At 48.3% G+C, this 12122-nt stretch overlaps 1 protein-coding gene across 1 annotated transcript; it reads left to right on the top strand.

Moving 5' to 3' along the window:
• The first annotated feature begins 9136 nt into the window (after window positions 1-9136).
• LOC116163245 (hepatoma-derived growth factor-related protein 2-like) lies at window positions 9137-11737 on the top strand. The gene has a single exon (XM_031477111.1). The coding sequence runs from the start codon at window positions 9137-9139 to the stop codon at window positions 11735-11737; it is 2601 nt and encodes an 866-aa protein (XP_031332971.1).
• Window positions 11738-12122: the final 385 nt, after the last annotated feature.

A 12122-nucleotide genomic window follows, 5' to 3' on the forward strand; every position in this document is an offset into this window, starting at 1 on the left:
TCAACCGATCATATATGACGTCACAACGTTGGACGTCATGACCGTATTAATTCATTACAAGACCAAGCCGACGGGATGCGTGACTGAATGGCAGATCAGTCTATATTGGCTCACGTCCTGCTCGGCTGTCGTGTCGTGGCTAAGGGCATTGAACGGACGGAATAACGGCGCCGTCGGGGTGACCTCGGCGCAAAACCATGTACTTCCTCGGAGGTACGGGGAGTGCAGGCCTAAGAACCCGCACTAAGAAGAGATAACTTCAATAAAAATCCCAAATCCCAAGGCGGAGATCAAGCCGAAGGGACGCGTGGCTGAATGGCGGATCAGTCTCTATTGGCTCACGTGGGGCTCTGCGACTTGCAGAACAGGGCCTGGCGACCCTGCGGTGCCCTGTGCTGGTGGCACGTTTTGTTTCAACTTGCCTTGAACGGCCACCCTCTCTGTACACTTTCCTATCGGGGCTCCCTTGCCCCAACTCTTGTTGCTTTCAGGCCCCGACGCTATTAGCTTGGCGAGGGCTAGGGGACCTCTTCACTTTCAATCCTCTTTTCTAAAAGGGCTGGCAGTAGCCATAAAATGCACAAAAAACAAAATGACGACTTAGCAATGGACAAGGAAAATGAAAATACTCTTACAGTACAGGGGAGTATCGGATTGGCCCCAGTACCGGCAGGGAGCGAGGCGCAGCGGGCAGGCCTCACCCGGTCGAGATCCCACGACTGCTCGGCTCCGACGGCAGGCGACCAGGTCGCGGAGCAAGTAAAAGCCCCTGGAAGAGAAGGGGGAGCGGAGGATGAAGTGTTCGAGCCTCCACCGCCCTCATATTGGGGGAGAACAAAAGGAAGTGCAAACAAAGACGCAGGAAGTTCATCACAAAGTTCCCCACCAAGAAGCAGGCTGAACTTCACCAGCAGTCTGAAAACGAATCTACGACAATTTGTCGCCGACATTTTATCGCACGACAATATGTCGTGGACAATTCATTTTACGACAATTTCTCGCATGCGACAATTTATCGCAAGACTATTCATCGTATTAGGAATTAAAATATACTGCAAGTAATAAGAACAATTTTTAATTTTACAACTTCAAAATGTATTTATTACACAGTAGGTACAAATATTTAAAAAAAACGAACGCAGTATAAATATTACACTTGCAATTGGAAATTGTGGGCAATTCCGCGCAAATAGTCTAAAGCTGGCCTATCTCCATAACTTTCAACCACAGTCACAATACGGCAAGCAGTATCTTTATATACCTTTTTTTGGGTAACTTCGTTTCCTGCCACAAGCTGTTCGATCTTCACCCTATTTAAACTGTGTTCTTTCTTCAGGGCTTTTAAAAATTTCCATATAGTGGGATGGGAGGCATTGACGATTGAAGAAAACCTATTATGCCAACCTTCAACGGCATTATTTGTTCGAGCTATACCATGTAATACGGATTCGTAGCAATTCCACAAACTAATCTGAAATAATGGCGGCCTCCGACGACCTCTCCTATCGGGTCTACCAATCCAGGTGTCTCCAAAATAATTTATAAGCGGCGTTAGTATCTCCTCATTGGCAACATAAAATTCGCTTTCTAGCAACATCAGAAATGTATCAACAACATCATCCTCGGGCACAAATGCTAGGGCTCCAAGAAGTCGCAAATTTAAAGCAAAATCCGGATTTTCTGAATATTGCCGTTGAAGTCCTGTATTCTGTGTATGCCTCCATAGACTTCGCGTAAAGTGAAAAAAGCAGCCCCTCACTCTTGTGTTTGGAAATTCAGCAGCAAACGCATTCATTGCTGCTTTCTCGAAATCCATAAGAATTGTAGACGGCTGAAGTTGGTCTTTTAATCCCTTTAAGGCTTGAAATAAACGTCTATATGTTGCCTCGTCCTTTCTCGGAAGGAGAGCATATACGGTGGGAATAACATTGTTATATTGAACACCGTGTATAGTGTAAATTTGTGAAAACAATCGTGGGAGGGTCGAAAAGGTTCAATCCGCGTACCAGTGTTCACAATTTGCCATATAATCCAAGTTTGATTGAGTTGTGAACAGCAGAATTCTATCTTCGGCAGGACCACTATCAAACATTAGAAATGGCTCTCCATTAGAAGTGATAGTATACTCGAGCGGAATTTCTAATTGGGTTAGTGATGTCGGATTCGCAGGAACTCGTTCTTCTTTCACACGTACACGTTGGATGGTCCTCTTCAGTGAAGAAAATTGAGACAATTTTCCCGCCGCCGCTGAAGACAAATTCTCACATACGGTTGCCAATATTTGTTGGGTGGTTGGTGCAGTTCTCTTGGCCATGCGTTTCATTTCCGACGTCGCAATCCTTGCTTCAATTTCAGCAGCATCAGACACATTGTTATGGGAAGTGTTCTTTACTACATCATTCCCAATAGTAGTACTCGTCCGGTACAACGCCACTTATGATAACAAGCACACTTCCAAATCACTTTTTCATTCACAACTCTTTCACTAGTGTGAATATAACCATTATAGATCAACAGTCTACGACCTTTCTCACTAAGAACGAATTGCAACACCATCGTTCCGGGTTAAAGGTTTGCAATACAATACATTTTACAGTAACAGGCCCTTTTATTTATAAGTAATTATGCTATTCTAATTATACAAAGAATGTGTAATTGGGTTCAACAATAATGACTCGCATTAAAATTTTTCATAACTTTCAAAAATTTTTGAACATAATATCAATAGATATTAGTTAATTATTAATTTATACTTAATTGTAGAAATTTTAATCATCATTAAATTGGAATTAAAGATTAGAAGATTGAATTAGAAATTAAATGACGGTTAATTGATTGATGTAATGTAAAAAAAATTGTTAACTTTTCATTCTCGTTTACAATACATTTGCGATAAATTGTCACTGCGATGAAATTGTATTGCGAGGAATTGTGTTACGATAAAATGTCCGCGACGAATTGTCGCACTATGAATTGTCCGCGATAAATTGTCGGGACACCTCTGAAAAGATGCGACTCTCTTGGGCAAGAAAAGAAACGCAAAGCATCTGATTATTTCATCCAAATAGCAAACGAGAAGAAGAAACCCAAAGAACGCACCGACAAAGCTCACGATCCGGTGGCGTTTACGATTATCGAATCAATTAACGCCATCATCCAGAACGTCGCAGATCTGGATAAGGAATTAATAAACAGCACCAAGATCGAAATAAAACAAATAACGAAAAAACTGATGCGAAACGCCGAAGTGTTGAAAAGGGAGACATCCAGGCAGTGGTTAGAGGAAAACCGGTGGGTGAAAGAAGAAGCGATGAAATTCGAGGTGGACATCCAAGCGGTCCCACAATGTAGGACCACGGGCTGCCAAACGGAACAGGTGACGGTGGAGGGGGTATCTAAGAAGACGGTAAATGCCTGTACCCAAACAGGAACGGAGGTACTCGGGGAGCTGGAACTCCTTGAAGCCGCAAAGAAGCCGAAATCTCTGGGGGTGCTTCGCTCCCTACAAGAGAAGAGGTGGCCGAAGACGCTCACAACTTTCAAGAGATGGTCAAACGAGAACCCATACACGAAGGACGAGGAATGGGACCTGGCCTTCTACGTGGGCGAAAACTGGAAGATGGAGGGACCAGACGCGCAAAAGGCAAAAGAGAGATACCCCATTCTATCGGAACTCAGCATAGGAGACCCTGAGAAAGGTGCTGCACCTTACTGCGTCCTCACCACGTTTATACCCTCTATGAGCAATAAGAAATCCGAGAGATACATCTACAAAGTTTGCACAAGTGGTAGAAATGGCAACAGGGAAGAGGAGATCTATGAAGCCTTCGCAGATATGCGAAACACTTCGGCGAGGGAAGGGAGAAAAAAAGTGGCGATTGTAATACTAGACGAGGCCAACAAAGACTTCCTCAAACAATGTATTGAGTATCTATTCGTTGACGCGGAGATAGCTGTGGATGTGCACTGCAAAGAAAGAAGGACACCAGAGAAGCAGTACAAAGAAGTGGTTATCCTGGGAGGCAGCAAGGAGGGAGAAAAAAATCAAGCCCTAATGAGGAAGGTACAGGAGACTGTATCAATTAAACACACAGGGGTAAGAGTAGATAGCATCACCAGTAACAAAAACGGGGAGGTGCGAGTTCGAGTGACTGCAAACAAGCCGGGAGGAGGAGAGGCCATTATAAATGAAATAATGAAAGGACACAACGAGGGCGAGTCTGTCCCACAACTAAGTGTCAAGGAAACGCTGAGAAAGAAAGCGGTCATAATTAAGGGCCTAAACGAATTTACCACGGAACAATGCGTTAAAGGTGCGATAGCGGAAACACTTGGCCTGGATGCCAAATCCGTAGATACCGTGAATATTAGGAAAACGAAATACGGAAGTTGCACGGCCAAGGTGTGGTTACCGGATAGAGACACGGCCCGCCTGATAAATAAAAAGAGGCTACAAGTGGGATGGACCTCCTGCCGAGTGGAAGACTGGGTAGTACCGGATAGATGCTACAAGTGCCAGAACTTTGGGCACAGGGCGACCACCTGCAAAAGTGAATCTGGCTTAAAACCGAGATGCCTCAGGTGCGGTAGTGAGGAGCACAAAGCGCGCGAGTGCGAAGCAGAAGTCAAATGCTACGTCTGCCAAGGCAACCACAGGGCGAACTCTATGGCCTGCTCCAAGTATAGAGAGGCGGTAGAGGAGGTAAAGCGAATGTCCAAGCAAGATACGCAAAACAAGCGCCCCGGTAGTGCCGCGAGGGAAGCAGAGACCAAGCCTACATAATGGCCTCACAAAGAATGCCAGCAGACCCCGGTCGGATCGGGGTCGCCGAAAACCCACTGGGCAGGGAAAAGTGATGATACAGTCGTACCTAAAACAGGCATAAAATTCATGCAAATAAACCTAAACCGATGTGTGGCGGCACATGACATGTTAAACAAAACGGTGATAGACTGCGATATAGATATTGTGATAGGCCAAGAGCCTAATAAGAAGCTGGCGCGTAAAATAAATTACTGTGATATGGACGGTGATACCTTTGTGATCGTAAAAAATTTTAAAGTGTTAAGTGTTGCACGCGGGAATGGCTTTGTGTGCGTTGAGCTGCCTGAATGTTTTGTGACCTCTTGTTATTTTTCACCAAACAAGTCAGAAATAGAATTCAGGACCTACCTAGAAGATATGGAGGAATTGGTGAGGAGATGCAGCTTTAAGGGAATCATAATTGGAGGAGACCTGAATGCCAAATCGAATGTGTTCGGTTCCCTAGTAACTAACGAAAAAGGCAAAACCTTGGAAGAATGGGTGGACTCCAACGATATGGTCATAATGAATAACGGAAATGTTCCCACCTTCAAAAACACCAACGGAGAGTCATATATAGACATCACAATGGGTACGGGAAAAATTGCGGAAAGCATAAAGAGATGGACGGTACATGAATACCTTGAAAACCTGTCGGACCACCGCACCATAACCTTCGACTCAATGGTTAGAGATAAGGGGGCAGTAAGCACCCCCCAGAGAAGGTTCTGGAAGATCGACAATAGAAAATGGAAAACGTTTGTTAAGGAATGCGGAAAAACCCTTCCAGAGCTACTGAGTACAGAGTGCACTCCGTGGAAATTAATGCAGGAAGTGAAAGAAGTGTGTAAAAGGAGCTTTGGGCAGAGACGGACGGGCCAGAGTCGACGCAAACCGATGTATTGGTGGTCACCAGAGGTCGAGGAGGCGAGGAAGATGTGTCTTAAATCAAGACGCAGCTGGATGAGAAAACACAAGCGAGGCGGAGGGGAGTCAACAGAAGCCCTGACGAAATATAGGGAAGACAAGAAGACGCTAAGAAAAGCCATTCAGCAATCCAAAAATAGAACCTGGAATAAGCTACTCGAAGAACTTGAGGGTAACCCATGGGGGAAGGCGTATAAAGTGGTAAGGGGAAAGTTCAAGCTGCGGGAGAAAGTAAACATAACCGGAAAAGACCTGGAGGAGCAGATGAAAAAGTTATTCCCACAGAGGAAGTGGTGTAGGTGGGTCAGACAAGTGGTGACGGAAACCATCCCAGAAGTACTTGAGGAAGAAATCCAAGAAATTGCCGATAAGATCAAAACCAACAAAGCCCCGGGTCCGGACGGAGTCCCGCCCAAGGTAATAAAACACATCCTCAGGACACACCCGGAAGGGGTAGGGAAAATAATGACCAACTGCTTGAAAGAAGGAATATTTCCACAAATATGGAGGAAGGCTCACCTCGTCCTAATTGAAAAAGCAGCGAAGGCAGAAGGAGTACCTAAGGCATACAGACCGATCTGTTTAATAGATGTGATGGGGAAAGTTCTGGAAACCATCATAAAAAGAAGACTAGAGAAGGAGATCGAGGGAAAAAACATACTGCATGAATGCCAGTTTGGTTTCCGTAAGGGGAGATCAACACTCGAGGCAATTGAAAAGGTGTTGAAAACTCCGCAAGAAATAAAAACCAAAGCATATAAAAACAGGGAGGTGTGCGCACTGATAACAATGGACGTCAAAAATGCATTCAACTCGGCCCCCTGGGATAAGGTGATCGAGGCCCTACACAAGGCAAACATCAGCAAGTACTTGATAAACATTATCCAATCATACCTCTCTGAGAGGTCCATCACAGCTGACGATGGGAGCGAGCATGGAATCTCCTGTGGAGTTCCGCAAGGGTCGGTCCTGGGACCAACCCTTTGGAACGTTTTTTACGACCAGATAATAAGGCTAGACCTAGGGAGGGACGTCTACAAGATTGCCTATGCCGACGACCTAGCGCTCGTTATAAAAGAAAAGAACATCGAGAAACTTCAAGAAACCACAAAATACGTAATAGAACGGACATCCCTGGCTCTACAAACCATGGGACTGGAAGTGGCGGAGGAAAAGACGGAGATAGTCGTATTGGCATGCGGTAGGAAAAATAACTACATGGAAGTTACCCTGAACGGGCACGCGACGGGTAGCGGTAAAGAGACTACAATACGCAGCAGCGATGCAGTGAAGTACATGGGGGTCTTCCTGGACAGAAATCTGCGCATGACCACACACGTTACCAAGATCGGAGAAAGGGCAAATAAGATTGCAGCCGCGCTCACAAGGATCACACCAAACGTGGCCGGTCCGACCCAAAAAAAGAAGACTGATCGCGAGTGTAGTATTATCTACAATCCTCTACGCAGCTCCCATCTGGTCCGAAGCGCTGAAATACAAATACTACCGCGAGAAGCTGGAATCCATAAACAGGAGAATGGCCCTGAGGGTGATATCAGGATATCGGACGGTGTCCACTAGCTCGGCGCTGGCAATTGCCGGTATACCTCCCATCCAGTTACAAGCCAAAGAAAGAGGGTTGAGAAGACAGGGGGCGACCGAAGAGGAAGCCCGACTATCCATCCGGAGAGAATGGCAGAGCGAGTGGGAGAGGAAAGACTCCTGGACAAAGACATTCATAAAAGACGTGAGGAAATGGACGGAAAGGAAATGGGGCGACGTGGGGTATGAGCTCACACAGGCCTTCAGCGGGCATGGAAATTTTGCAAGCTACCTATATAAATACAAGCGACGGGAAGACCCAGGGTGCCCATATTGTGGCAGAGAGGATACCCCAAAGTACACCATCTTCGAATGTGCTAGGTGGGAGAGGTTAAGAATGGAGGCGGAGATCAAGTGCGGAGAAGGCGTTACCAGCACAAACATTTCGGACCTGCTACTACGCAGCGAAGAAGACTGGAATGCGATAGCAGAAATGATTTTAAAGATTATTCGAACAAAGATCGATAGATAGGGAGCACAGAACATGGCTAACAACTAGGGGGCGACCATCGGTCCCCGGGCAAAACATGACCGGAAGTAATGTGATAAACGGTTCCCGGTCATGTCCACTAGCTGAAAGAGGACAGGGTTTTGGTGGGTAAACCCTCTTGATGAAGGGGAGTCCCACACATCCCCCCCGCATAGAGCCAAGCGGGGGGATAGCCGATAAACGGTTTCCTAAACCTCAAACAAAAAAAAAAAAAAGGTTAGGTTAGGTGAGGTTCGTTAGGTTAGGTTAGGTTAGGTTAGGTTAGGTTTAGGTTTAGGTTCCTGGCGGGTGGATTCCCAACCAGGCGCGTCCCCAGGTGGCGGATAGGGGGAAGGCCATGCAGATGACCGTACGGGATGCGGGGCCAGCGTCGAATAGGGGCTCGCGGCTTGTAAGACAGCCGCTGGAAGCACCCAAATAAGGCGCCGCGGACCAGTCCACCGGGGGGTGGTTCCTACCGGGAGCGTCTCTCCCACTGGCGAGGGAGAGATACCTACCAAATGATCACCTTGAGATGGTAGGTTTGCGCCAGAATAGGAAGGTGCTCGTGTTCTTGACACAGCGTCTGGTAGCACCTCAAATATGGCGCCGCGGACCAAACCTCCCTGCTCGGCTGTCGTGTCGTGGCAAAGAGCATTGCATGGGAACTAACGGCGCCGTTGGCGGCTTTGCTTTGGCGAACTGGCAACGTTATACCACGTGATACCTCGGTAACACGGGGGGACCGGCAATTGTCGGTCCGAGATGAGTAAACATCCATAAAAATCCCAAATCCTAAGGTGGAGACCAAGCCGAAGGGATGCGTGACTGGATGGAAGACCAGTAGCGATTGGCTCACGTCCTGCTCGGCTGTCGTGTCGTGGCTTAGGGCATTGAACGGACGGAAAACGGCGCCGTCTGGGTTCACACCCCGGTGTGACCCAGGCGTGAAACCATGTACTTCCTAAGAAGTACGGGGGGTGCAGGCCTAAGAATCAGCACCAAGAAGAGAAAACTTCAATAAAAATCCCAAATCCTAAGGCGGAGACCAAACCGAGGGGATGCGTGGCTGAATGGCAGATCAGTCGATATTGGCTAACGTGGGGCTCTGCGACTTGCAGGACAGGGTCTGGCAACCCTGCGGTGCCCTATGCTGGTGGTACGTTTTGCTTCAACTTGTCTTGAACGGCCACCCTACCTTTACACTATACTATCGGGGCTCCCTTGCCCCAACTCTTGCTTCTTCAGGCCCCGATGCCATTAGCTTTTGCGAGGGCTAGGGGACCTTTTCACCTTCCTTTCTCTTTCTTCACGGACGGAATTACGACGACAACATGGCTACGAAATGGACGCTGGCTGAAGCGTTAAACGGCAAACAACGCATGATGGAAACTTCGAGTAAAAACATTCCCCGGGTGGGTCCGGAAGACCGGGAATCCCACACCGCCGCTGGCGGTCTGCCCTATGAGTACGGGGAGGGCGATCATGCAAGAGAAACACGACCACGGCAAGGAAACGGACACGAGTATGGAAACCAGACAAGAGAGGAACGAGTAGCTGCTGACCGGAGCTACATAGCACGTGATGGCAAAAGAGACTACGTCGCGGAGAAGGAAGCTGCTACGGGCGCTATAGACGAAGCAGAGACGGCGGAAGTGTTCGCGGATGATGGCGCGAGGGCACTGCTGGAGATGATCGAGCAGCAGCAAGTCAGTGAGGATGGCTTTTTCGTTAGAAGAGAATCGCTGGCGAGGACCCCGCCATCGAAGGGGAAGGAAGAAGAAGGTCCTCAAGATGGGACCTCGCAAAAGAGGAAGGCAGAAGGTAGCCCACTGAAGGAGGATGAACCAATTGAAGAGACCGACAAGGCGATAGAAGAACTAAGAAGGTTGATTGGAAGGGCAGTAGATTTCACCAACTCGAAGGAGGGGAAAAATGTTAACAAAACAATTAAGGAAATGATTAAAGGGATGGACAGAAACGCGAGGAAAGTTATCAAGGTGAGGAAGGATGAAAGTAACAGGAAGAGGAATAAAAATGCAAAAACACTGGAGGGAAATGGTCATGAAGTAAAGAAACAAGACAAAAAGAAGAATACAGCAACGGAGGTACAAGGCTACATGGACTCCCTACAAGGGAGATATGAACAGTTAGAGGCAAGGATAAAGGTATTGGAGGAAACAACGGAAAGACAGACCGAAACAATTGAGCAGGAAAGGAAGAGGTATAGGGAGTTGAGGGAGAAATACGAGAAGGAAAAGGAAAAGAAGAGGGAAAGAGCAGACCCCTCGAGGGACGAGGAGACCGTATTGATTGAGAATCTAAAAGGAAGTCTAGACAACCTGAAGAAAGATCACGAGGCCCTACGGAGCAAATATGAGAAACTGGAACGGAGGTACCTGAAGGAAAGGGTTGGGTGGCTGGAAAACGAAGTCCGGATACACACGAAGGAGGAAATAGAGGAAATCATGGAAAGACCCAAAACATTGGACAACTTCCTGAGGTTGGTGGCGGCAGAGTGGCCAAAGGAAGTTAGAGACAAAATTAAAATAAGTGACCTATCGCCATACGCATGGGGAAAGGAATATGATATAGCCTTCTATGTGGAGAATGATCACAAAATGGATAAAGAGATTGCTAGGAAACTTAAGAAGGAAATTCCGGAACTGGAGCTATTAACGCCGACGGAGGCGAGCGACACGGGAGAGTATCTCCATTTGATTAAGGAGATGAAGATCCCCAGTAGGAACCTGCAGTGCGGCGAACACTACGGGAAGTTGATTAACACGGCAAAGGGGACCGAGAAACTAATCGGGGTGTTCGGAGCAATGAATGGGCTCAGGGAGGTGTGCATAAGGGATAAAAGGCGCAAGGTATTAATAGCAGTATGCGACAGTTGTGAGGATAAGGAACTGGTCCGGAAGGCGGCGATCTACCTCCTTGGAGAGGAAGTCCAGGTGGAGATGACGGCACCCCGAGAGGTCAGAAACGGCGAGGATGGAGATTCCGCGACGGAAGAAGAAGACGTAGCGGACGGCAGCGGCAGCAAGAGAAGACGGAGAAGGAGGTCGACAAGGGGTAAACCACCAAAAAGGTCGGAAGCGGTCCTCATCACCCTAGGTAGCAGTGAGACCTATGCCGACGTGCTGAGGGAGATGAGAGCCAGTGAAATAGACGCGGGGGTCAGGATCCAAGGCATAACTAAGACGAGGGAGGGCAATATGCTGATGCAGGTCGAAAGGGGCCAAGGAAAGGCGGAAGCGCTGAGGAAAAAACTTAGCGAAAAGATGACTGGAAGGCAACTAAAGACATTACAGGAAACGAGGATTTTGGAAGTGCGGGACCTTGATGCCATCACCACCCAGCAGGAGGTGGCACTGGCAATTAAGAAAACCCACCCGGAAGTAGAAGCCACGGTTAGAAGGATGACCAAAACAGACAGAGAGCAGCAGATTGCTCAGGTGGTGGTTGAACGAAGGGCTGCTGAGCAGATTATCGAGGGCGGATATTTAAGGGTCGGGTGGACCATGTGCAGAGTGAGAGAGAAGACCAGGAACGAAGGGTGCTACAAGTGTTGGGAACATGGGCATGTAAGCATCCAATGCAAGGGCGTGGACAGGAGAGAGATGTGTTTTAACTGCGGAAGCAGAGAACACCGGCTACGAGACTGCCGAAATCGACCCTGCTGCGCGCTGTGCGAAGGCCAGGAAGAAGGGAAAGGAGTGGGCCATAGGCCAAACAGCGACGAATGCCGTTATAAGCCTGACAGTGCCGCCCAGAAGTACGAGAGGGAAGGGTGTTATCGATGCGGCCAGAAGAGCCACTGGGCACGAGACTGTAAAAGTCAAACTGAGGCTGCAGAGGCTGTGAGGGAGAGCTGTGATAAGCCGAAAGAAGGGCACCACCAACCATGCCAGCAGAGCGACAGCACCTGACCACGGATAGACGGACACAGGACGGGAGACGAGGACGAGACAAGACGGTCCGGATCCTGCAGCTCAATACGAACTGCAGCTCAAGGGCGATGGACGTCGCCTACGCGAGAGCGAAGGCGACGGAGGCAGATTTTATCTGCCTCTCGGAGCCCAACAGGCGGCAGTGCGTGGGGAAGCGGCACGTGTACCCGAACGGGCGACGCACGGCCGCGGTTGCAAGGATCGGGACGACGCAACAGGTCCTCCGGTATTGCGAGGGTGGGTGTTATGCGCTGATTGAGACGGAAGAGGTGTGTCTCATCAGCGTGTACATCAGCCCGAACGTATCGGAGGAAGACGTAAACAAGGACCTGGACGACCTCACGGACGCGTTGAAAGCGGCGAA

The sequence above is a fragment of the Photinus pyralis genome, unplaced genomic scaffold, assembly GCF_008802855.1.
Source record: "Photinus pyralis isolate 1611_PpyrPB1 unplaced genomic scaffold, Ppyr1.3 Ppyr1.4_LG1, whole genome shotgun sequence".
Taxonomy (NCBI): Eukaryota; Metazoa; Arthropoda; class Insecta; order Coleoptera; family Lampyridae; genus Photinus; species Photinus pyralis.

Excerpts from the sequence above, each read along its gene's own strand:
- LOC116163245 (XM_031477111.1), top strand. The coding sequence starts at position 9,137 with ATGGCTACGAAATGGACGCTGGCTGAAGCGTTAAACGGCAAACAACGC.